General features: G+C 41.9%; 2 protein-coding genes across 8 annotated transcripts in view; one reads left to right on the top strand and one right to left on the bottom strand.

Annotated features, from left to right (window-relative positions):
- Window positions 1–889: 889 nt before the first annotated feature.
- ANAPC13 (anaphase promoting complex subunit 13) lies at window positions 890–8,304 on the bottom strand. Its single transcript, XM_037061245.1, has 3 exons — window positions 8,221–8,304; window positions 5,540–5,664; window positions 890–1,580 (listed from the first exon to the last, which is right to left on the bottom strand). Exons 2-3 carry the CDS (start codon window positions 5,636–5,638, stop codon window positions 1,455–1,457), a joined length of 225 nt encoding a protein of 74 aa, XP_036917140.1. The 5' UTR covers window positions 5,639–5,664; window positions 8,221–8,304; the 3' UTR covers window positions 890–1,454.
- The window catches only part of CEP63 (centrosomal protein 63), a 42,570-nt gene continuing 23,935 nt past the window's right edge, over window positions 8,226–26,860 (top strand). Inside the window, exons 1-5 of one of the 7 annotated variants that reach the window (XM_037061238.1) lie at window positions 8,408–8,460; window positions 10,916–10,953; window positions 16,289–16,357; window positions 17,528–17,705; window positions 25,990–26,085. In XM_037061238.1, the coding sequence (XP_036917133.1) occupies window positions 10,925–10,953; window positions 16,289–16,357; window positions 17,528–17,705; window positions 25,990–26,085 (372 nt within the window). In that variant the 5' untranslated portion in view covers window positions 8,408–8,460; window positions 10,916–10,924. Of the gene's footprint in view, window positions 8,310–8,356; window positions 8,461–8,527; window positions 8,772–10,915; window positions 10,954–16,288; window positions 16,358–17,526; window positions 17,706–25,989; window positions 26,086–26,860 lie in introns of those variants that run through there. The other 6 variants (XM_037061237.1, XM_037061242.1, XM_037061243.1 and 3 more) reach the window with 6 other exon arrangements.

Here is a 26,860-nt window from a genome sequence, read left to right as displayed (position 1 = left end):
AAGGATTTCATTTAGGGAGGGAGAGGAACATCAATGTATGGTTGCCTCTCACGTGCCCCCTACTGGGGACCTGGCCCGAAACTCAGGCATGTGCCCTGACTGGGAATCGAACCAGTGACCCTTTGGTTCGCACGCCTGTGCTCAATCCATTGAGCCACAGCACCCAGGGCTGTAAAGTTGTTAAATAGATGTCAGTATCTTAGATATGACATACCACATACGAAGTTGTAGTAAAACCCTCATTTAACTAGAGCATGGAAGAACATTCTAGGTACTTTAATTTTTTTGGAAAAGCTTTCTCTCGGTATAAAATTTTTTTCTAAACATTATAATTCTCTTTTCTACTGGGTTGTTTTTAGTCATCTGAGGGACTGGTGCCTTGGAGCCTTTGTTCTGAGCTGAATGACTTCTCAGCGAAACTCGGATACACAGGGATCTCCATCCGCCTGGAGGTACTTGGATCACAGGAGAGCTGCTACAGTGTTACTGCTGCAACCCTAAACTCAGCTCTAGTTTTGCGATGCACCTTTCCTCCTAAAGGCCAGGTAAAGAGAAAGATCCAGTAACATAAGAGAGATTTCAATTATTCAGTGTTTTCAGTTTTTCAATGATGGATATAAAAGTATAAGCCAGGGTCTCCTCCCATAGGGTTTACCATCTGGGGAGAGAAAAAGTCAGACACCAATTAACTAAGGCACACAATTCTAGGAGATAAATGTGTTTTGCAAAACACAAGTTCTCATACAACTGTATAACTCAGTGTTGACTCCACAGTGTTTTGGTTGTGTCTCAAAGGGCTGAGAAGGTAAGTCCCATTACTGGATAAAACTAGTAGTCCATCCAGCCAACCATCCCTTCTAGAAACATCCAAAGAAGTGGTCGGGAAAGGAGAGGGAACTGTCAGATACTCTTTAATTTATTAATGTACCCAAAGTTTGAAAACATCACAGAGAGCCTCAGGAATCCCAGTAGTCAGTGAGTGCGCTTCCAAATATCTATCACGTTGCCAGGCTCCCCACACACCCATTCAGATAGCTTCTCCAAGGGGGAGCAGGAGAAGCTGGCGATTCTCCGTGTTGGCTTCCTCTTTCTAAGCCTTCCCTGACGTATCTTCTATCGCCTGTCACAGGACACATATACACAGCTGGGAAGTGTTAAACTCTGATCAGTAAAGCAAAGTTAGAGTTAAAGGCAAATGTTTAACCAAATATATTCAAACACAAGCTCAGAAATGAAGAACTTTAGGTTCAAAGAGCCAAATACTCTGCATTCCTGAGAAATCGCAACCAGTTTCTCATTCTGGTATCTGCACATTGCACTTTGCTGCCATAAATGAAGTGGGCGTACAGTTTTTAGTGCTGACCTATCACTAAAAGATCTGAATTGGGGGACTAAAAGGAAATCTTCTGTATCTACGTATTTTTAAAATTCATCCATGAGAAGGAAGCCAGGTGTCAGTTTCCCACGGGGGGGACGTTCTCGTGCAGGTACTGCAGGGCCAGGTCAGTCCACTTCATCTCCTGTTCTTTAACGGATTCTGTGGTGCCGCCGTTGTCCTGTTCAGGTTCGGGAAGCTCATTCTGAAAACATACAAGGGACATTCAGAACAGTACCCTGTACATTAACAAACTCTGTAAAACTCAAGAGTGTGTAGAATTAAAACCTGAATTCCTAGAAACAAGCAGCATGATTGATACAAGTGTGTCCCAAAGGAAGAGCCACAATAAGGAGACGCGAGGAAGTGTCGAGTTATCACTTGGGTCCTCTCCAGAGAGGACTGGTGGCCTTGTGGCTGTTGTGCAGGAGGCAGTGTGGCAGAAGGCCAAGGGCACAAACTTCCAGAAGCCACCAGGCTCCAAGGCCATGAGTCCACTGCTTGATAGGGGACTCAGGCAAGGATTTCAAACCCTGGGAGCTTTTGTTTCCTCTTTGGAGATGAGAGGACAATGGAGCCATCCCCTCGGAGGACCGCTGTGAGTGTAAGTGCGGTAATTCAGAACAAATGCCCAGCACTGCGTGGGACATCCCGCGCTCAAGGAGTATTTGCTATTATTCATAGTGGCTGGGAAAGCTGAGAAGAGCCAATACTGTCTTTTTTTTTGTGGGAGTGCTTTAATAGAATATCACATTCACTGGCATAGTCCTTAAGCACAAGAAATGTATTAAAAAACTATCCCGCACCCAGCATGCCTAGATTATAACGGAGCTAAGTGGGTAGCTGTGAAAATGTAACATGATATGAGACCACCCCCTAGTGGTGGAGCAGGGCAACACAAAACATGGCAAATGACCAATTCATCCCCTGCCAGCATTTGCTTAAAATGGTAAATCACGGGCCACTCTTAGTGTAGAATCTGGAATAATTTCATATAAATATATGTTTCCACCCAGCATTACTGAGATTTAATTTCCACATAATATTCTGTAAATTTAAGGTATACAATGTGATAATTTGATACATATATATTATAAAAGTTACAATAAGTTTAGTTAACACATCCATCACCTAACATAATCACCATTTTTGTGTGTGTGGTGAGAACTTTTAACAAAGTTTCCTTATATTTCAAATTTAAATTTATTACTACCAGGACTCTGCTTTGTATCAGAGTTCACTGATACCAATGTATTTCTTTTTAATTATCTGAATTTATACATTTTTAGGGTTAGCAACTTTTTACTCAATATCCAGACTTAAAATTTTCCAATGGATTCCAATTTACAGTATATGAATAATGTTTTCCTCCTTTAGAATTATGTTCAGTATACATAAAACGATTTATAATATGACAAATATATTTGAATCACATATATCTCCTTGCTCTACAAGTGTTAAGACTGAAATTCAAACATCCTTGTACAAATTCAAAGAACTACCATTTGTTGTAAAGCAATAGTACACTCAACCTTGAAGTGAAAGTTTGGTTCCAGTGATTAGTTAGAGCTGACAAAACACAAACAAGCCCTTGCTTAATAAGCTATTTACTTCAGAGGCAGGCAACTTTGCGTCATGTCACCCCATCTGTGATATGCATTCTAAATAATGTCTTCTATTCGGTCACTATTGACTCTCGGCAATGACTACCAATATATAAAATTGCATATGTGCCTGGAAAACAAAGTATCATAAACGTAACCATCTATTATGGCATATTGTAAATATGTCCACAGTTCTTTGCAGCTACTCTTATGAAAAGGAAAGTCACTCCTTCATCTCCCACCACACAAATGGTCCCCAAATCCTAGTCTATTTCCCCAGTCTTGGATGGGGACTGGCCAGGTCACTCACTCTGGCCAACAGGAAGCAGGGGCAGGGCCAGGAAGCCTGTGGTGTGCTGATGGTGCTCTTGGACTCTGGGATGGCCATGCGAAGTCCGGGCTAGTCTCCTGGATGAGAGACTGTGGCCTAGCCACCTCATTGTCCCAGCTCACAGCCTGCGTAACTGTCAGGGAGGAAGTGTCCTGAGTTACCCAGCCTCCAGCTAGCCTTCTGGCTGTCTGCAGAATGCAAGCAAGTCCAGCAGGGAGCAGCCGAGCTGATGGAGACCTGTCAGCTGAGCTACAAAATCACAGAAGTAGCTACTGTTTTCAGCCACTAGGTTTCAGGGTGACTTGTTAGGCAGCCCCAAAAGCTAACTGATATGCACAATCCCATAGCATCACGAGAGAAGGGAAAATATATGGATTATGGCAGGGCCGGGCTGCAACCTGGGAGTCAATATGAAAATCTCCCTCTCCTTCATCTCCCACCACACAAATGGTCCCCAAATCCTGCCAAGTGTGTCCACCCTCCTCCCTTGCCTAATGGTCTCCTCACTGGTCTCTCAGCCCTGTCACTTGCCCCTTTCTCCACGGCAGACATTCTGTGACAATGTTGCCAACCTGATTTTCCAAAACCTGATTTTAAGCATGGCAGACTTCGATTCCGAAGACCATTCACTCCTGAGTACACCAGGATGGGGTCCAAGCCCGGCATCAAACGTTCCCCTCAAAACCTGGTCCAAGCCAAATTTTCAGGCTGACCTTCCCTGACAAACATATTTTCCATCCACACTGAACACCTCACTCTCCCTGAAGGTGCTGACAGCTCTGAGCCTCTGCGCATGTGTCGCCACTGCTGGGGTGCCCTTGTGCACCCCCAGGAAACTTCAGGCCCTCCCCGATGACCAGCTTAAACATTAAATTCTCTCTGAGGCCTTTCCTGATGCCTACCAGGCAATGAGCCACTTCCTATATTATGGTGGCCATCCATGACCCCCACTCAGAACCCTTATCATAATTATTTATGACTACGTGTTACTATGTGTTACCTCATAGACGCCTCCCCCCCCACACACACACCAAGGGCAGACACTCTATCTTATGCTCACATAATCTAGCCACTGGAGGTCTAGAGAGGTAACACATATAAATAAGTAATTATCACAATTATTATAATGCTTGTGGGATGAAAGAAACCAAAGTTTACAGGATAAGGTCTGGAGCCTCGCAGACCTAGGCATGAAGTTCAACTCCTCAGATACCTACCCCTGGGCAAGTTCCCCCTCTCTGATCCTACTTCACTCCCAGGAAGTGGGGATAACACCACTGCCCTGACAAAGCTGTTTCAAGATCAGCGATGATGCAAGTCAAATTCCAGCCTTAGTCTGTGGCAGAAAACTGGTGCTCACCAAGTCGCAGCTGTAATTTCTCACTACACTCTCTTTTTTGACTATTTTTCTAAACTTGAACTAAGCTCTGGTTTATTATTTGATATGTATGTTACTCACTGAACACATTATCATCTCTTATTCTTCAGTGAAAGAGTAGGTGAATGGAAGTCTCTCTCTCTGTAACAGGGCGGCAGTCCATCTGCGAGCTGTCTTAGTGACAGTTCTTCCCGCCCAGCCAGCACGTTCTACAGAAAAACAGGCCCTGGTGTCTGAGCTCTGTGTCCTTCCTAGGCCTCTGTCACACAAACGGGGTGTCAATAAGCAAGTGCACAAGCAAAACTTTGAGACCACTGATGACATCAGGTGTAACAGACTCCTCGCAGAGCAGTTTCCCAGGGAGCAGAAAAGCATATTCGAGGAGACTGTTGGTCTAAAGGCAAAAGAGGAAAAGCCAGATGTCTTTTGTAGATTTTCCAGGGAACTTAGGACAGGTAGCATTTAAAAATGTCAACAGACTGACAAGCCACAGGTGGGGAAGTAAGAAATACTGCATGGCTTATATGCCACTGTGTTGTAGCCTTCCCAGCCTGATGCATTGAACTCACATTACTGGTTTACTGGCTTTGGTGCACTTGACAGAAAATGGCTCAGAAGACCTGGGTGCCAGTCCTGAGATGACCCCTACGTGAGCTGGTCACGTCAGCTCTCTGACCCACATTTCTCTTCAAATGGAGTCTAGATGCTCTCCTGAAGCTTCTCAAGTTAGTGGACTCCATAGCTTTCATCACTTTGCTCTACTAGTTTATTTGCCCATCGATGTTTTATCTCTACAAGGCCCACCAGGTCACCCCTTTAACCCATCAGCCCCAGCACAGATTACAGCCTACCAGTGGTATTGCAACATCCTCGTAAGGCAGCTTATCTTCTCGCCAAGCATCGTCGATTAAATCCAAGATCCGTCCATCTCTCTGCACTTCGCTGTCCATTTTCCTGCATAACAATATTGTCAAATCTGTAAGCCAAAGAGGTTATTTCGAACACATGAAGACCCAGGAGGTGGTGTAACCCAGCACTGGGATTTCCCAGGCCTTTCAGCCTGGATGTGTCTTTTGGCACAGTACCACCCTGGGAAAGACTCACCTCACCTGAGTCAGGCAACAACCTATTTCTATGATCACAGTCCCTCCTCTTTGCCCACTCCACTCCTCCTCTCTCTTCTGGTGATGGATGTTTTACAGTGCACACGTGACACTAGACACAGACCAGCTGACAAACCAGCGTTACAGTGTGACAGGAAGGCAATGTATCTGAGGTCCTTTGTTACGCCATAAAACATGTAGAATGTAGCTCTTCTCTCCTAACTTGCACTCTCACCTTTCCCTGTTCAGGATGCCTTTGATGAACCCCTGACTCACAACCAAGTCTCCTCTCTGTTTCCTCCAGCCTTTCCTGCACTATTGTTACAAGAGTCACCACCTGCCTTGGCTCTAATACTGGCATTCTTAGGCTAAGAAGCTAAATGAATATACTGAGGTAACATTGAACCGTGTTATACAGACTGACCAACCGCAGACCTGACGGAAATCCTCCGCTGAGCTGGTAAAGGACAAGGCCTCCTTTCTTAAGGCACTCAGGCTGGGCCCTGGAAGAAGCGCCTCTAGGTGAGCAATAGTGGCAGGACCCCATGCAGCTTGATTCTTCTTCCCTTTGGGATTCCTCTGATTTTCATTGTTGCACACCCTTCAATGCCTGGTCAAGATGCTTACTCATCACGGCACCCCTCCCCAAATGGCTGTAGTTAGCTTGCAAGATAACTCTGGGTTCCTTGTTTCCAAGTTTGGGCTATTTTTCATCACAGGTGTCACTGTATCATGCCCTCTGCTACCAAACAGCCCTCCTGATGACCTGGAAGTCTATGGCACCAAAGGTACTCACAGTCACCCCCACTTCTTAGAGTATGAAGACTCATACAAGAAACAATCTTTGGGTGGAATCCAACTCCTTCATATAGGCCTATTCTTGTCCCCAACAGTAAGATTGCAACATTGCCCTAATACTTGGCTAATAATTATACAGGTTGAGATGGGGGGAAGAGTTTGTACCCCTATGATAAGGAATGAGGTGAAACTGAAGCAAAAGGTACCCAGGTACTTTTGCAACCAGGGAATCAGATAAGGTTTTGATGTTTCACACAAGAATTAATCCAGAATTATCCAGTGAATAACCCAAAACAAGAAGGATACTATCTTTAGGAAATTTACACACAAGGGGTCCTTACCCTCAGTTCCAGTTATATTTCCGGAGTCCCTGTCTCACAAGATCCTTCCTTTTTCTGGCTGTCACTCCTTTGTCCTTCATGCTCTGCCTTTGGGGATACCCTCCTCCCTTTTCTCTACTGATCAAAACCTGCTGGTTTTCCCAGGCCCACCCAGATTCTCCCTTTTTGGTAAAGTTTTCTCAAATCACTCCAGCTTCAGCAGGTATTCTGCCCTCAAATGCTTCCTTCTTGTCCACCAAACACCTATCTGGTTCGCTGTGACCGACTGACTGCTCAGGTATTATCATCTCCCGCCGTTATGGGTACATTTTGTATCAAGGACTCCTTAACATCTCTCCCCAATTCGGCCTCAATGTTTTTCACCCGTTGCTCTTTCAAACACCTCTAATCCTATCATACTTTCCATCCTTTGCACTTAAATGCCTCTCCCTCCTCCCCCATCACTAACCTGTACTTTTCCTTCCAAATTCAACATGGGCATTAGATCATCGGGGTCAACACCCCATTTCCAGAGTTAGGCGCTAAGGTGTTTTCACTCTTAAGGGGCTGGAAAGCATCATGAGAGGTAACGTCAGGACGCGGCCACTGTCCCAGGCATTTGCTCCACTCAACAGAATTAACCACTACCAGTTTCCTGACAAACTTTTCTTACGTGTGTGATAGTCCTAACCCTGGAATGCAGTCTCCTCTTTCTCTACACCGCCTCCCCCGCCCCGTCCCGACTAACCCTCAACCGGTGTAAAAACCTCGGTTCCTGCAAGAGGCCCTGTTTCTGTTCCAGGCGGAGCGCCGCACCCGCCCCACCGGGTCCCGTGTCCCCGTGCACACTGAACGATCCGTCGGGGAGTTTGTCACACTGCCTGTTTCATGCTCTTTTCAGACACTGGTGCTTGCGTTCCTCCGGGCAGGGGCATCTTTTATACATCTCTGTAAATACGTAGCTACAAGATCAAAGCAAGAAGGCCTTTTTCCTCGCTGGAAATGACCCTCGCAGGCCACCACCCTCTGTGCAGGTGTGCGAGGCCAAGGCACAGAACCGACTTCCGGTCTCAGACTGGAAATACAAAAGTTGGAAGCGGGGCGGAGAGGGAGGGTGGCGGGAGAGGAACATGACCAAGCCCGCCACCAAAGTCCCTCTCTACTCGACCAGGCGTGCGGTAAGAGCAGTGATGAAGCGAATGAAGTGAAGACCCAGCCTCGACCGATGGGACTGGGGAGGAGATGTGACGCTGTGGAACGAACTCGTTCCCGCCCTCGAAAACCTAGGCTAGGGGTGCGGAAAACCCTTACCGGCACCCGACCCGGCGCTGTACCCGCGGCCGCCGGAGCCCACCCTCGGCACCACGTCATCCGCACTCCTTTTCCTCCGATCCCCGGATGTAAGTGAGCCTATTTGCTGGCGCGGAGCGGGGCGGGCAGGAAGGAGGTGGTTTCATTAAAAGTGACGGGGCTGGGGGAGGAACGAACGTGCGGACGCCGAAGGCTGGACGTCAGGTTGGCGGCGACGCGCGCGCGCGCCCCCGGCCGGAGGTAACGGCGGGAAGGCTCGGGCGCGCGGGCGCGCGCGACGTTCCTCTAACAGCATGTGCGCAAGGAGGGCCGGCGAGGAGCGGGCCTGTCGGAGTCCGGAGGCTCCGCTGGCCGCGGCGGTGCCGTTGGCGTTCGGCCCCGGGCTGTATGGCCCGGGGCTGGCTTCTCCAGCGGCCCGCAGGCCGCCAGGCCCGCCTCCACCGCTCCGGGCTCGCTCCGGCGCCCCGCCCCTCGGCCCCGCCGCGCACACCCATCGGTCCCGCGAAGGCGGATATGGCCTTGCCAGGCGCGGCGCCGTCCGGGCCAGCCAGGTGGTCAGCCCGTCCCTGAGACCCGACGGACGGGAGGTTGGCGGGGCAGACGAACTGCTCCTGACCCCTCAGCTCCCTGGGCGGAGCCACCCGCGGGTCGGTCCACCTCCTCCAGGGAGAGATCCCTCGGGCTACCTTCCCGCCTAGCTATTGCTAGATTTCATTGTTGCAATTTAAGGCAGGGGATGCATCAAAGGCAGGGGATGCCGGCTCATTTATGGTGGGAAGTTTAGCAATTTTTTAAAAGGGAGCTGGTTTAGAAACGTCAGTGTTAGTACGGAAGGGTCAGAAATGTGGTAGAAGTCGATCGAGAGGGACTGAAGTTCGGGAATCTTGAACTACGGATTGCTTCATGCAAGTCACGGATGGGAAGTAAATAGAGTTAGGGTGTGAAAGGCATCTTCCTCAGGAACACTTTAATAATGAAGACGGCAAATCTAGACTCATTATGTGCTTTTTCCTGTGTCTCTTACAACATCAGAGAGTGAAGATGAGTCTGTTGTCAGTGACTAGACTTCGTGTGTAGTTACAGTATACTTATTTGCACAAAATGGTTTTTTTTGAGCTTTACATTTGATTCCTGAAATCTTAAGTGTTATTTTATTCCTTTATTCAAGTGTTGTAGGGTAGGTACCTTATAGTTATACAGTGCCCTCCACATGCTTGCACTTAATTTTATAGATATGAAAAGGAAGTTATAATAAGGATCATCAATACATGTTACCTTCAAATATTTACATTTAGATTTGAAGCCGTAGCTTAATGATATAATAAAAGTATTATTTTTTATTTGGTGTAGTGCCATCTTATCCTGACCTTGCCCTTTTATTAAAAAATACATTGTGAAATGTGCTAGGGATGTATAAACACTCAGTCACACTGCTCTTTAAAATGCATGTAGATTCTAGTTTTAAAAATTAACTGGATTGTAGGAACACTTATTAATAGTACTGATTAATTTTCTCCCATTAAAAGGAAGACCTGTCCTTGGTCCTTAGTGTAGGTAGCAGAAGTGGCCAATAGTGACAGCGTCAGCGGTCCACTCAGAGCTTCCTACTTTAAAAAAAATGTCAGCCTGATTTAAAGTTCAGCTGAAGCCAACATTGACATAAGTTTCAGGAACTGAATTTTTTATTTTTATGTTACATTAATTTTTTTCTCCAAGAGCTAGGTTTGTTTATTCAGCTTTACAAAAGCACAGTACTATCACTCACCTATGAAAATACATAAAAATTCCATAGTGTCAGAATTCAGTCTGGTTTTAGATTTCCCCACTGTCCCTTAAATGTCTTTTTGTAATTTACTTATTTGGAGCAAAATCCCTTAGAGATACATGTGTTGCATTTGGTTGATGCACCTTTTAAACCTTAAATATAGCAATTCCTTTGCCTCCCTCTCCCCTCTAATATTCTAGTTAGCTGATTGCATCCGCATGGTATCCTTTAACATGTAAATCTATTTCCTTTATTTTCTCTAAAATAACATTTAGATCTAGAATGCCACTATCTGCCTACAGCCAGCTGTGACTACTTAAATGAATGAAAACAAAGTGAAACAAAAAATTCAGTTCCTGTGCCATGTCAGTCACGTTTCAATTGCCGAGCAGCCAGGTGCCACGTGGCTGCCGTTTGACTGGTGTAGATGTAAAATGTTTCCGTAATTGCAGAAAATTCTGTTGAACGGCACTGGTTTAGAAGCTTGATTGGATTCAGCCTTGATTTTTTTGTTGTTGGGAAGACAGGAAGATTTCCTAGGTGGCGCTCCACACTTCCTGTTGCACTAATGATCACGGAGGCAATAAGTTGTTTCTTTTTGTGATGTTAAGACTGAGCAGCGTAATTGAGCAGCTTAATGGGTTTAGATGTTGTCAGCCCTGTCCATCCGTCATGAAACCCCTCATGAACCTTTCACTTACTGGTGAAGTTTTTTCATGGATTTCGATTGCCTATATCCATTGTTGCATTAGGGGTTATAATACGGTGATTTTCTAATTCTGTCATTCCTTCAGTATTTATTAGCTGGAAATCCTTCATGAAGAAGAACTTTTTCCCATGAACCTTTTATTTGACTACCACCAGTTGTTTGAAATACAATTTGTACAGGAAAGGCAAGTAAACTGCTTAATTCTTTCCCTCTATTTTCAGACTTCAGTAATGAGTTGGTGGCATAACAACCTCCAAAGGTAACCATGAGGGTTTTTGACTTTTTAAAAAAATCATCAGCTTATTGACTTGCATAGATTTAAACTGTTTCAACCTATTGGCCAGCCTTTTTTTTTTTTGACACTCAAAGTATCCTGTTTTTGCCTAGTGGTGGCCCCTGTAAGTTGGTCCTGTCCACTTTAATATGACCAGCAGTCTGATAACTTTCCCATTTTCTGGTAAAATGTGTTCCTGGCCATTATATGTTCTGGCCACTGAGAAGCCTGGCTCCTGTGAGTGGGAGGTGGTGTTTAGAGTCCAGCATCGGGGTTCGGGAGGGGCTCTCGTTGCTGGGTTGGTCATTTGTTCCAGGGTTTACAGTAGCCAGAATTAGGAAATACATTTTTAAAAGAAGAATATACAGAATTCACACTGATATTTCTAATTTAATTTTAACCTTACAGGTTTTTTCCGCATACTTGGTTTTATATTTGTATCTTTTTCTCTTTTGCTGACAATATTGGTACCTGACAACATTAACATAGTTACTTTTTTTCTTAGCCCATATTATATGTTACTGTTTGCAACGAACACTATCAATTCACTATCAACAATATGATTCCTAAGTAGTGTTCAGGATTTTTTGCATTTCTCTTTTTTTCTTAGTATATATTCCATCTGGATGTGTGCTGTGCGACTGTGCATTTTAAAGTCATGAAACAATTTGTTACATGGTTAGGCCGCCAACCTGATGTCTAGTTAATAGTTGATTTATTTCGTTTATTTTCATTTTTTCAATCCTGCTTTTTTCCCATTTGGATTTGTTTTATTGTATGGAAAACATTAGCATAATTTGTATAAAACAAGTGCCTATAAGACAAAGTATATCCAGATAAGTTGAGCTTTCATCCCTGTTTCCTCCATCCTATTCCCTTAATTACAGGTGTCATAATTACTGCTTTGGGGTTTATCTGTTCCTAAGAACAACTGCATTATATCTATAGATCTGTAGATATATATCTATATCTTTGTATGTTTACATATACACACATACACATTTTATATATATTTACTTTATACACACACATGTGTATTCCCCTTGCTTCGATAAAAGGTAGTATTTGCATGTACTGTTTTGCATCTTGCTCTTTTTCACTGCTAATACATGTCCTGTATATCCCTTCATGGAAGTGTGCAAAGAGTGTTACCCTTTTTGACAGCTTTATAGTGTTTCATTGGTGGATGGGCATTGAAGTCGTCCCCCGTTGATAAGTGTTCGTGTTTTTTCCTCCTATTCCATGTAGTTGTGTGATGTATATCCTTGTGCATATGTGATTCTGTATTCTTGCCAGTGCATGTTTGGAATAGTTTCCTAGAAGTGGCACTTTTGGATCAAAGGGTAGTAATAGTGCGTACGTATCAGTTGTTAGGTGCTGCCAAAGTCTCCTCTACAGTAGCTGTGCCATTCTGCATTCCTGTGTGCAGTGTGCGTGGCTGCTGGTCTTCCCAGGCCTCATGAGTACATATTGTCAAGCTTTTAATTTGTGGTTAATCGGATACAGAAGAAAGGGTAACTTAGTGTATTTTAAATTTGGTCAGCAAGATTGAGCACCTTTCCATATGTTGAAGGTCATTTTCACTTCTTTTTCTATGAGCCACTTGTTCATGCTTTATACCCATTTTTCTATAGATTTGTTTCCCCCCCCCTCAATTTTTAGGTTCTTGGCATATTGAGATAATTAATTAAGACTTTGCGATTTAAAACTTTCTAATACCACTGTTATGGCATATCTCCTATATAAAATGTAATTTTATTTGCTCAGATCTCTTATTCCCCTTATTCCTTCTGGATTTTGAGTCACACTTTAGAAAGTATTTTAAATTTTTATTTTGGAAAATTTCTTTGATACTTTATCTGCTGATTCCCCCCCGCCCCTTAAGTTTAGAGGCCTTTCTGGGTAATGGTAAATTATACCAATAGTTTATTAGACCAGCCTTGGTATATCCAAGAGCCATAGACCTTTGTAGTCATAGTAACACCAAGGCAGGTAAGGGACAGAGTGTTGCTATCCTGCTTTCAGTGAGATTTGGTGGGTAGGCATGTCCCTTCTATTAGTACATATTTATTGGTAGTTCTGCCCAGAGTTTTTTTTCTTCCTGTGTCCCATTTTGTGAGTAATTTTATTGTGGCTGTGTACTCTAGACATTTTTCCTGATCTGTAAAATGAAGAGGTTAAATTGGGGGTCTTTGGGTCCTTTCTAGCTCTTCAAGTCCTAGAAGTATGTTAATGAATTTCAAGGATTTGCCCATTATCAGATATCCTATTTGGACTATTTTCCCCCAATATTTACAATGTGTTTCCGTGCTCCCAGACTTGTGAAAAAGCTTGTATTTCCTTTAACCATCCTGTTCCAGATTTCACTGATTTTAAACAGCTTTCATTCCAAAGGAGAGTTAATAATAACTTTAGTTCATTGATGTCTTGGTCCAAATGCAGAGAAGACTAAGATTGCCCTGTAACAGTTACAGAGCCACACCGTTTCCATTTAACCACATTAGCATCGATGTTAGAGGCAGGAGTGGCAGATTACCAAACACTAATTACTGAAATTTGTATCCAATACTATGAACAAAGAATAGCTAAGTTCACATAATTATCACCTGGCACAGGCAAAGAGCAAAGCAGAGTGACATGGTGCATAGAGCTGAATGAGGGTTAGGAAAGAAGTTTGAGATGTAGCTTTGAGAAACTGAAATGAAAAAGGTCCACAGACAATCTGAGGACCCTAAGGAATGAGAAGTGATGGCATTTGGCAGCTACTCACACAGATGGTGAGGAGCTTATTAGAGAAACACATTACACATTAGTAAGATTATTTTACAGAGAGGATGCTGATGGTCCACTCTCCACCCCCCTTTAAAAATATGGATCTCTTGGTCTTAGACCATTGTTTTGATTTCTGAAATGGCAGTTTCTTCCCTTATGCGGGCTATTTTCACTGTCGTGCTGCTGCCACCTGGTGGCCATGATAGTCATGTCATACTTCAGCTCACTTTTCCATTTGGTTTGATTTTGATTTGGTTTGATTTCAATTATTTCCAAAAAGATTCTATTGAACCAAAAGAAGATATAAAGCTATTTTAGGATCTGGAATTTTGTAAAAGATATAAATATTTTACATTGGCTGAGACTCTGCAGTCACACTGGCTATAACTTCAATCCTACGACTGTAATTTTAGTTTACCACAGTCAGGTTATCTAACCCTCCAAACCTCGGTTTCCTCAGAGTGAGGCTATTTGTCTTTTATGAGTGTATGGATAATGAATTAGACAACATGTATAAGCAGAGCAGTTGAGCACTCAGTGACTTTTAGCTTCTGTTATAAATGCTGCTAATTATTAAATAATGTCACCTGGAACATGTATCAATGCGTTATATATTATTAAACATGTATTAATAATGTGTGTTTTAAGTATATTAATGTTTAAGAATAACATGACCTAAAGAAATATAATTTTACTAATGATGATTTTAAATAATTGCACTTTCCTATATATTTAATAATTATCCATGTATAGTTGTCAAGAGGATGCTAGTTACAAGTGGACATTTAACTGACTGATAGAATCCCCTGAAAAAGCTGGAAGAAAGCTTGGAGATAATAGTTCATATTCCTCATTTTACAGATGCAAAAACTGAAGTCCAAGGACACAAAGCTAGTCAGTTGCAGAGTGGGACTGTACCCTGGGTCTCTGTCTCCATGGTTCTGGGTGAACTCGAGGCTGCCTCTCAGTCCTCAGAGTGGACCGGAACACGGGGCTCGGTCGTGTTGCAATGGACCGTATCGGGGTTGAAAGAAAGTGGAGCAGAACATGGAAACCTTTCTCTTTAGCTTTTTATTTTGTCTAACGAAGGACTAACTAACTGGAAAAAAACCCTTTCTGTCATGTGTATGGATGAATAGTTTAATACCCCTGTTACTACTTTAGAAATAGATGCAAAGAACACACCATGGTCATGTTCTTTCCAGTCTTCTCATCCTCTGTGTTTCAGGAGAATGCCTCTGGCATTAAACTTACCCTCCGGGAGAGCATTTTTGGTTTTTTCTCTTCCCTACTGGACTATTAATTCCTCAAAAAGGGCCACATCTTTCATCAGTATATGTCTAGTGGTCAGTAAACACTGAATTCTTTGTTGAGTGAAAGAATCCTCAGAGAAGTATTTGTAATTTTTAGACAAGACATTAGGACAAAGAGGCAGGTCCTCTACACCACTGGATTTCGGAATTACCTAAAAGAGTACCTCATGATTCAGTTTGTGCAGATTTAAGGAGAAAAGCATTATCTCAGGAGTGAGAGGTGGTTTGACATTGATTAATATTTTGAAGATTTGTGACAGTGGGTGAGAATCCTACAGTAGCTATTACCACTCACTAGAACTTCTGGATTTAAGGGTGGTCTTCCCTCTCTCCTCACCTTCCTTCCTTTGTGGTGTCTTTCCTTGTCTCTGACGGTCTCTTCAGTCTGCCTTTTCTTCTTTCTCTGCCAGACCCCTCTCCTTAGCTCTGCAGCTATGACCAGTTCGGGTAGGGAGATAGACGGAGGGGAGGGGAATCCGCAGAAGCTCAGTGGGATGCGCCCAGCACATGCCACGCTGAAGTGCCATGCTAAGCTTTGGAGCAGCAGGGATGGACAGATGGGTTTTCTGCCCTGGAGAGACGGATCGTGAGGGAAAAGGATGTGTTCCCCTGTGGTGTAACTGGTATGAAAACCCGTTAAGGATGAGAGAGGCTGCACTGTAGAGAAGGGAGGGGCCCACGTAACTGCCTTTCAGGGGAGGGGAGGGGCTTCCAAGAAGCTTCAAGGGTTTGTCATCTTGAGGGTGAGTAGGAGCTGTGATGGACCATGGAGTTCAGGCTCAGGGTATTCAGCCTGTTTATAATTTCTCTTAAAAAAAAACAAACTACAACAAAAAGCTACACTTTTTTCTCTGATGTGTGTGACCCCTAGTTTCTCCTGCATGGGCGTTTATGTCAGCGTCCTTCTGCTTCTAGCACCCTGCCCCAACCTTGGTCCACCCATGTGTTAGGAAACGGGCACAGCAATGAGCTATTTGAGTTCAGTCCTGTAGGGAGAGTGTCAACAGCAACAGAGTGTCAGATCACTTTGAAGTTGTTTTGTTTTAGTGTGCAATGTATTTGCCCCTAATATTTTTTGAAGTGATATTTCTTGACTGCTCCTTCAGTCATCCTAAGAAGCGCTGCATTTTCTTATTGTTGTTTGTATGCTTTCATTGACATTCTTAAGTTTGTCGGTGGAAATGTTAGAACTTAAACACTGAATTTTCTCCTGATTGCTGTTTTTGCTCTTCCAGTTGCCAAAGCAAAGGGGATTTGGCGATGGAGGCTTTGTTGGAAGGAATACAAAATCGGGGGCGTGATGGGTGAGTCTGCTTTTGTCCTGAAGCTTCTCACTGCGTTTAAACAGCATGTTTGAGTTATACCTCTGGCCATTTTGTGCTTTGGGTACAGAAGCACAAGTGTCCAGCCGAAGCCGAACTGATCCGAGTTGTGGGTGGACAGCGTCTCTCCCTGGAGCATTTGCCTTCCTCAGCAGTGTGAAGCTGGACACTTGCCTTTGCCCCTTTTCAAATGTTCTACTCTTAAAAGCAAAAGTGGGACAGAGGCTTTGTGACACTAAGAACAATGTTCTTTTTAAAAAGTATTTAAGCCTTACTAGTTACACTCTGAGTGTCCCTGGAAACCTTTTTGCATCCCGCACATCTGTGTCCACTTCTGTTTCCAACTCTGTAATATCTGGCGTCTCCTGAAACTTTGATGGACATCAGGAAGTTTACAGTAATCACACAGGTTGCAGTAAGTTCCTAATACTAGGAATAAAATCCGTCCTTGGGTCAGATTTATGTCAACTATGGAAAAAATGGTTGACATAAATCTGACCCAAGGATGGATTTCTTGACACAGCTCTTAAAATTGTGTTATTTCCTTGATAGCCTGCTTGTTTCCAAGGCTTTTGCTTTTGGCCAGCTGAGAATGTGGCATCGGCTGGCCTGGATTCTCCCTGAAGGCTTCCCTGAAGTATCACGAAAGTGCTAGTGGTTGGTTGTCGAAGTCTCACTCACAGCCAGATTCAAAACATCGATTTTGCATTTAGCCAAAAGGCTCTTAGAGGGAGACAAAATTCAGGATCTGGCACAAGTAATGCCCCCTTTTTATTACAAAATCTTTCATCACAGAGTCATAAGCATGTAATTCTGTAACATAACAATATCACAGTCAAGCACACCATATGACATTTTAGGTGAAATGTTCAAATCAAAACTGTAAATGATTACACCCATGTTATTACCCTGTGAACCACGTTCATGCAGGCCTTATTTCTGCCAGACCCTGTATTTTGTGGGGGAAGTCATTACCTTAATGTGAACATTAAAAGGAAAATCTCGGAAGTCCTGTTCTTTGCTTCTGACAATGTATTTATCAACATTGTTCCACCTCAAATAGGTTTACATCTGCTCTGTTTTTGCAGCTGAAGGATGAAAAACCACCTTGACACAGGTTCCGTGTTCTTAAGGGTCCGTTCTTATTTTTAGGGGATTTTTAACATCCTGTGAAGCAGAACTACAGGAACTCATGAAACAGATTGACATCATGGTGGCTCATAAAAAATCTGAGTGGGAAGGGCAGACACACGCTTTGGAGACTTGCTTGGACATCCGTGAGCAGGAACTGAAGACTCTTAGGGGTCAGTTGGATATAAAACACAAAGAGGTACAGCAGTTGCTTTTTCACCTTTTATATTCAATATATTTATTTCTTAAATATTTGTTGAAGTAAGCATTTTTATGTCATTTGTTTCTATGTTGTCTTTTAATTCTGACAGTTTCTTTTAGAGGAAAAATTCATTGTGAAAATGCCCAAGAATATTAACAGTTATTTCAATGATCATGTTACCTTGGCCACCTGCATAACTTCTTCAGGAAAATGTAAACCGTGTTGCACAGTCTTTGTGTTATAACCTTCGCCCTGTGTGTCCGTATCAACGTTTACTGAGCTTAGTGAACATTGTGTTTGGCCTCACTATGTGCCTAGTATATAAAAGTTAAGCCCAGAATTTGATAATTTGGCTCTTTTGGTAAGATTTAAAACAAAATTCAGAAACCCTTTAAAAAATTTATATTTGCTCTTGATCAAAATTAGGGGAAAAGAAAGAAGAAAATAAAAAATTATTTGCAATCCCACCACCCATAGTTATTGGCGATGTGGGGGCAAAGTTTAGTAATATTTGCTGATTGATTCCTCATGATTTAGCTGGCACAGTAAAGTCAACTGAATATTGGAAAGGAAGCAGAGAGCATTTATAAGTGCGAGAATTGTGCCTGAATTGCATGACTTTCAGTCTCAGACCTATCGGGAGAGTTGGAGGGGGACACTGGTCCCAGGCCCCGTTCTGATGGACTTTCCTACCAGCACCACTCAGCGCTCTCACTCAGTGTATGGAGGTCCATGTACATGAGTGGTACACACCGAAATTGTGGTTCTATTATGACGCTTACTGAGAGTATTTGAGACCGTTGCACTTAACAAGGGAGAGCTGGGCTCGATAAAAGTGGTGTAATGCTTGTCGAATGACTCTCTTATTGGTTGGCCATTTGCACTTTGGGTCAAAATGTACATAGTAATATTGGTTGTGTAAAATTCAGTTTTTTGTAAATGCCGCTTGTTAAACTGAAATTTATCTCAAAATTTGGATACAACTTTGAGAGTGTATTTTAAAATTATACCTCATACAAAGATAGAGGTAGTGAAAAAGTACTTGGAATCATTTGTTTATTTTAATTTTAATTTACATTTGGTCTGTGCTCCTTATCCAGTAAGCTGCTTTAGCTACCACTTCTCTGTTTCTTAGGCTCAGGTGGCAAACACGAGGCCCGAGGGCCAAATCTGGCCCTCCACCTGGTTTTATCTGGCCCGGCACCTTCTTTCTACCCGGCGGTAGCACCGACCTCCTTGCCCCTAATTAAGGAGTAGTCACATGTATACAGTCCTAAAATTACATTCGGCCCTTTGAAGGCAACCGTGAGGTTGATGTGGCCCCTGGTGAAAATGAGTTTGACACCCTTAGAGCAAAACAATAGTTTTGTTTAGTAAGTTAAAGCGATAGTGATTTTTTAGTTAATAAAAACACTATATGTAGGTGTCCAAGTCATTTATTTTGTTAGAAACCTGTTAAAGAAATTCCTGTGTGTGATGACAAGAAGAGTCATTTTGGGGCTGCTTGAACTTATTTCTGTAGCTTAGTTTGGATGTTAAGGGCATTATTGCTATTATTTAATACCTTAAAGAGAAATTATCAGGCCCTTGTTAAGGATTTGAAGGTGACAGGCTTGGCCCGGCACATAAAAGAAATGTAACATGGTAGCTGTTTGGTCGGTTTGCCGCTTCACTGAATGGGCTGCTGCAAGTTGATGAAGTTTCTAGAACTAAAGGGCCTTTAGCAAACACTAGTCATGGGACTCTGTTCCATAGAGTTTGTCTCTGAAATTGTGTTGGTAATACCATGTTCAATTCTACTTTGAACAGTAAATCACATAAGAACCAGAAAATAGGGCTTTGCGTTTTTTTTCATTTTTATTTGACAGCCTAGAAGCAGTTAGTCCTATGGTGTAAACCAGTGCAGCTCAGGTGATAGGCCCACAGTGAGATAAAGAGCTTGCACCAGAATGTAAATCATTATATTATACCTTTCTCTCTTCATAGAAATGTTGCTATATAAAAATGTCAGTGGCACTAAACAGTGTGCCTTGTGACATAGTAGATTTTTTTCTGTCGTGACCAGCGAAGCCTGTCTACAGGTCGTTCTTGGAGGGGCACTTCACTTATAAACAACCCACTCCGCGAGGGAGTGCATTATGTGTTTCCTGGTTACACTGTTGGGAGTAACAGTGTAACTCCTTCCTCTAAGGTTGGGAGTGGGTTGGTTTAAGGGACATTGGTGCTGTGGTTACCTTCCTGCGCCCACAGAGCAGGCAGACTTAATTAAAGGAGCAAGGAATTGGGCGTCCTGGCCCTGCCTCTTTCCAGCTGGCTGACCTCGCACGAATAATTTAACTTCTCTGAGCCTGTTCCATCATGTGTAAAATTAGGATAAAACCCCCAGGTCACAGCGTTGTTGTGAAGATTGAGTTACTGTGTAAGAAAGCACATTGGAAACTATCCATTGTATCTAGAATCAGTTATTTCAGCTCTTCTGTCGTCCACAATGTTGCTTCAAACCTTGGTCCTTTTTCTCCACGTAAGGCCATTCCTCGCTTAGCATTCCACCTCTCTCTTTCTTCTCCTTTTCTTTAAGGAATTTAAATATTTTGAGTGCTCCTTATGAGCCAGCCCCTGGTACATACATAAAATTAAACGGTCTTTCCTTCACATGTAATGTTTATGCTTGCCATGTAAAATAAATACAAAGAAAAATGTCTCTACAAGGCTCACAAGGGAAAACAGTAATTGTCTGCTCTACCCCCTGAGCCTCGGATCCCAGCTGCTCTGAAGCAGTCGCTTCAGTGCCTTTAGCTCTGTTCTCCCCGTGGCTCCAAGTAACGTTTTTATTCTGACATATCTTCATTTTCAGGTTTACTTATCTAATGACTTCCTACTGTGAAGATTAAGGGGTTTTCTCTGTTCCATACAAGTTCCATCCCCTCATCCTGCCAAGATTATATATCTTATATTTTTGGTTAGCTCACTATTCAATATATGCATCATTTTTTAAAATATTTTATTTATTTATTTTTAGAAGGAAGGGAGGGAGAAAGAGAGGGAGAGAAACATGAATGTGTGGTTGCCTCTCCCATGCCCCCACTGGGGACCTGGCCTGCAACCCAAGCATGTGCCCTGACTGGGAATGGAAACAGCAACCCTTTGGTTCACAGCCCACGCTCAATCCACTGAGCTACACCAGCCAGGGCTATACATCATTTTTAAGATGGTAAATATTATTCACAGCTGAATCAGATAGTATAATGATAATCAAACTTATTTCTTGTATAATTTAATTAATAATTGTCTGGAATTAATAATTGTCTCATTTATATTTGCTTTTTAAAAATGTACCTACTGCCCTGGCCAGGTGGCTTAGTTGGGTGAAGGGTCATCCTTGTCCACCAAAAGGTTGCGAGTTCGACTCCTGGTCTGGGCACACGTGGGAGGTAACCGATAGATGTTTCTTTTTCTCTCTCCCCCTTCCTCTCTCTCTTTAATATCAATAGAAGACATATTCTTGCGTGAGGATTAAAAAAAATGCCTACCATTGGTTCTCCCCAAACTCTCTGACGCAGATGTAAGTCTTTTCTTAGTGTTTTCAGACATGTCAGGTGATTTGTCTGTTTTCTTTCTTCTTTGCTGGAGCTCTTCCTTTGCACTTATGGGCGCGTTACTCTCTAGGCCGGTCGTAGAGCTTCGTCTTGGGAACGGCCTTCACCATTTCTCCGGAGGTTTTATAAATCTACTTCATTTTGGTAGAACATAGTTTTACATGTCTGGAAATATCTCTATTCTTTTTTCACATCTGACTGAAAGTTTGATTGGCTATAGAATTCTGCTTTAGAAGTAAATTTCATTCAGAATGTGTTTAGTTACATGTGAATCCTTCAGACTTTACCATTTGCTAAATTAGGTAATTTGGGGCAATTCACCTACTGAGGACAAATAGATAAATTAGATTAAAAGAAAAAATCTGCTGGAAGTAGAGTGCTGACAAGACAGTGAAGGATTACCAGGCCAGGATCTGGGCGAGGCTGAAGGTCTAGGGAGGTGAGGCCAGAGTTTGGGGCAATTATTAGCTGAAACTTGAAAAGGCAGCCACAAGGATAGAGACTGAATAGGACTTTGATAACTAAGTTCAGGGAGTTAAGAGAATAAAGGAATTGGTGTCCAGAGTGGCTCTGAAACCCTCCTCATTCCCAGTTGGGTAACCTGAAAGGAACAAGGATGGGCCTAGAACAGGCCCTCTTCAGACTGCTGCCGAGCCACAGATGTTGAAATCTGTGACTTAGTTCAAGGTGACCCAGGAGTGGACTGTCTCCAGGCAGCTCCAAAGTGCCAGGGCTTCCAGGAACCTGGGAAAAGCAAACTTACATTTTCTCCAAAGGAAAACCGCCCCCACCATTCTGTGTCTTGAAGTATTTGTTCTAACAAGTTTGCAAATATGATGCTTGATAACCCCCTGAAAAAAGTAAGGTTAGACACATGAGATAAGACAACAAAACTTAAAAAGCAGAGGCATTCCAAGATAAAAACAGACCCTCGGAGGTTTCAGACGGTGACGCTATCATGCTCAGACTTCTCAGTACCTGGTGTTCAGAGGGACAGAACATGAGTTCGAGCAATTCAAGGAAGAATTAGAAACTATAAACCCAAAATGAGTGGAAATGAAAGTATTGAGAAATAGAATAATTGAAATCAAGGTCTTAAAGACCGGGGTAATTAGTAAGCTAGAAGATGGCATAGAAGAAAATGTTTACAGTAAAACATAGACCAAATGATAGTAGATATAGAAAAGAAAGCAAGAGAAAGAGGATGCAGAGAGAAGGTAAATGTGACTGCTTTTGGAATCCCTGGAGGAAAAAAAAAGAGAGCAATGGGGTGGCAGGGAATGGGGACAACTGTAACTGAACTACAATAAAAAGAAAAGAATGAGAATGGGCAGATGCAATATTGGAAGATAAATTGGCTAAAATTTTGCCCAGAGTGAGAAAGACTGTATTTAAGGACTCCAAGAATTCTTAAGCAAGATAAATAAAAAGAAATATTTACCTAGGTTAAAACTAAAGACAAAGTAGTAGTCTGAAAAGCAAACAATCAAAAAAAGTTTATTTACCAAGGAAAAGGAGACAGATTTATCTACAAACAGTTCCCAACAGTTGTCAGCTAAAACAGTGAAAGCCAGAAGACAGGAGAGTGGTAGCTACAAAGAAATGACTCTTTCCCCTGCCAAACCAGAAATCTATACCCGGAAAAGAAGTGAAAGAAATTTTCAAATCAACAAAAATGGAAAGAATTCATCACTAACAGATCTGTTCCAAGGAAATACTAAAGAATGTTCTTCACATAGAAGGAAAGTGATCCCAGATGGAAGCCTAAGAGCTGAAGGAAGAAATGAGAGGAACAGTAAGTGCGGGCAAGCCCAAGTGAATGTAACTGCACGTAGCAACGTGACCCTTTCCGGCTGAACGCGTATATAGGGTTATGATGGCATTTAAGTCAGGGTGGGGGTAAATGGAATTAAAAGTATTTCTAGAGTCCTTGAGTTTCTGGGATTTGGTAAAGCTACTAATAAATATTAGATTTGTTCAATCACAGACCCATGTTTTAGTCTTGACAGAACCATTAAAAGTATATATTAACATTTTGGTAGAGTGTATAATTTCCAAGCTAATAGGAGAAAAAAATGAAATGGTAAGTTATCAGTTTCAAAGAAGGCAAGAAAGAGAAAAAAGAAAAGAGCTTACGAAGTACAAATAGCACTCAATAAAATGATAGACTTAAATCCAAATAAAACGTTCTTTAATCAGTCTTCTAATTTAAACTTCAGAATCACTTTTTCATATTAAACAAATCTTACTAGATTTTTTCATTGGAATTCCACTAACTTTTTCTTCTAAAAATAATTTTTTCTGTTTTCTTCCACTGAAGTATAATTGAGCTATAACATTATATTGGTTTAAGGTAAATGCACCAATTAAAAAATAAACTGGTCCAACTGGTTAAAAATAATTAAACTCAATTATTTGGGGTTTATAAAGGTACCACAAAGTTGGAAGTAAAAGTTAAAATGAAAATATGTATCACGTGAATACGTTGAATAAAGATATTGTGTAGGTATATTCATATTAGAAAAAGTCTAGCATACTTGAAGCAGAAGCAATGAACATTCCTTGGGTAAGGGACACAAACACTTTATAATGCTAAAATACTAAATCTTGGTATACGTAGCTGTAGCAGACATTCTTTGTGGCCTGTAGCACATCTTTGCCTCCGGATTTCATCTTGGCTGCTACAGCCATACAATTCCTGTGCACTGCCAGCCTGCCCCCACCCTGTGCTCCTCTCTCTGCAGCCTTAGGAAGCTGCTCAGGTGAAACCTGGAAGTATGTGGATGTTAACACTTAAGCAGTGGAGCGACTGGAGTTCGTGGATAACTTCTCCAGCTTCTTGTCCTTTAGAGGGACTCTTCTGAAACACATTCTGTTTGGTTCCTTGTTGAGTTCCCAGTGTGATTAGTTCCAGCTGCTTAACTGCAAAAATCGACTCAACAACACTCTTTTATTGGCTTTCCTTCCTTCTGTGGGTCTCCCTTTTCATTTCCTCACTGCGCTACCTGGGATTACTTTCAACTACCTGCCTCAAAGTCCATGTTTCAGGCTACACTTTTGGGGGAACTCAAACTAAGACAAAAATACCTTAATTTGTAAGTATCTAATAAAATCATCTTAAAAGAAATTTGTCTCTTGCTCTCCCTTACCTCTATGTAAAAAGTGGCAGAACTACAGGGAAAAATAGAATAAGTCATAATTGTAGCTGGGGATTTTAACCCACTTTTTGTAGTAACAAGTGACACACACATCAGTAAGGATGTAGATTTGAATGTCGTGACCAACACACTTAACCTAATTTATATGCACAGAACACTGCACACGGGGATGGTGGACCACATGTTCTTTTCAATGCAAACAGACTTCTTTCTAAAACTGAGCATTCGCTGGGCCAGAGAGTAAATCTCGACACAGTTCAAAGGCTTGAAATCATCGAGTATGGTCTCCGAACACAATGAAACGATTTAGAAGAAAATACGTTAAAATTAAAATCTGAAATATTTTTATAAGTGGTTTTCTGAGTTTATTTGCTTTTTAATTTTAATGTTATTTTTTTAATGTAGAAGTTTTATATTTTTTACATCGTCAAATCTGTCATGTTTAAATGACTCATTAGTTTTAAGCTCAGAAAGTTTCTTCCTACCCAGAAATCTAGTAAAGATTCACTTAGATCCTTTTTAAAAAGTAGTTTACTCTTTTCCGTTTTATTGGCTATATTTAATTATTCTACTTGAGCTTCAGAATCACTTTTTCAAGTTAAAAAAGTCCTACTAGAATTTTTCATTGAAATTTCATTAACTTTTTGTTCTAAAAATAATGCTTTTTCTGTTTTCTTAAATTAAGTATAATTGAGTTATAACATTATATTAGTTTCAGACATGCAAGTAATGATTTAATATTTGTATATATTGCACAGTGATCACCACTGTAAGTCTGTTTAACATCCATCATCACACAGTTACAATTTTTTTCTTGTGTTGAAAACTTTTAAGATCTATTTTTTAGTTTTGTTTCTAATATTAGCATTCTGTGTCGTATTTGAGATGACTACTTCCTGATCCTCGTTCTCCCTCTCCCTCCTCACTCATTAATAGATGAAATTCTGACGGGGAGAGAGGTCGAGAAGTAACTGGTGGTTTTGCTGGGGGTGAGGGTGGGGCATGGACTAGCTGGGGCTGGTGTCAGACCGCTGTGAGCGGGTTGGGTAATACAACGTCCTTGCGCTGGTTGGTGGAACCGATTTCTCCGACGTGGGACATACGGTGGGGCAGGTACAGGTCTCCTACCGTCTTTGTCTGATGCTACTATTTTGCATTTTGATTTATAGAACTTATTCCTGATGTCTTAGATTTTTGTTCAATATTCCTAGTTTCCAAGTTTCTTATAAGTTTATAGCTCTTAATTTTTTCATGTTTTTTTAAAATATAAAAAGGGTTGGGGAAAATAAATCATTGAGAGCAGATTTTCCCCTAAACTGAGAAATAGAATAGTTGTTTTCTATTTTTTGGCAACATTATGGATCATTAAATAATTAGATGTTTGGCTTACTGAAAAGTGGGGTAACACCACATACATTTGAGAAATTGTATTTACAGGTAAGTATCAAGGTTATTTTCTATTTTCATGTTTTAGGGCTATTGTTTCAGTGCTAATAATGAAAAATGCTACCACCTGTCTACTTCTAGGTTGGAATACTGCGCCAGCAGGTAGAGGAACTTGAAAAAGTGAAGCAAGAGATGACCAGGGACTACAGGCAGGAGCTGAAGAAACTACATGAAGAAGTGAGATTTTAATTCCATGTGTTGTATCATTTTGTCTCTTCAACCCTTGAGAAGTTTGTTGATGGGCTAGTTTGTGCCTTGTAAACCAGGAAATATATGTCCCATAGGAGAAACAGGGTTGGAAATTTTGCCTAATTATATGTTTGATATTGCCTAGAACAGAGATGCCAAAATTTGTTTCTTGGTTGAGTATTTGAAAGAAATAGAGCTATTTTTGTATGACGTGGTGACATATTGACACCAAAAACTTACATTAAATATTACTTTTTGAGTTAAATCAGTTACTATGTTTTAAGTAATGGAGGATTCAAAAGGTTCAGAAGCATTTTGGGATAAATAAGAGAAGTGAGAAAACTCTGTAGTCTCTATTAACCCAGTTTTATTCTTTAGATGGGGAGGAATTGCTTTTATTCTTATGTAATTCCCAAACACCTCTCTGCTTACTGACTGTTGGCGCTCTGCAGGGGGTGGCGGCTGGGGGGGGGGGGGGGCCCGGCCCGCGGNGGCGGGGGGGGGGGGGGGGGGGGGGGGGGGCACGGCCTGCGGCTTTGAGTCGAGGGGCAGTTGGGTTGTGGGCTCTGAGTGCAAGGCTTTTGACACAAGAATTACAGTTTTGTTTAGAAAAACATTTTCCCTGTATTTTTCTTTGACTCGCTGTATTCCTTCTCTAGGGTTTATGTTTTATATGTAGTTTTGAGTTGTTTGGTATTTTAATTTGTGAATCAAACATGCTCTTAAGCTATTTTCAATAGTAGTACTCAGCACTGCTCTTGCT

Source organism: Sturnira hondurensis, unplaced genomic scaffold, assembly GCF_014824575.4.
Source record: "Sturnira hondurensis isolate 20B ecotype Veracruz unplaced genomic scaffold, ASM1482457v3 Scaffold0013299, whole genome shotgun sequence".
NCBI lineage: Eukaryota > Metazoa > Chordata > Mammalia > Chiroptera > Phyllostomidae > Sturnira > Sturnira hondurensis.
Note: the sequence above shows the minus strand (reverse complement) of the source record. Positions and strands in the feature narration are given on the sequence as shown.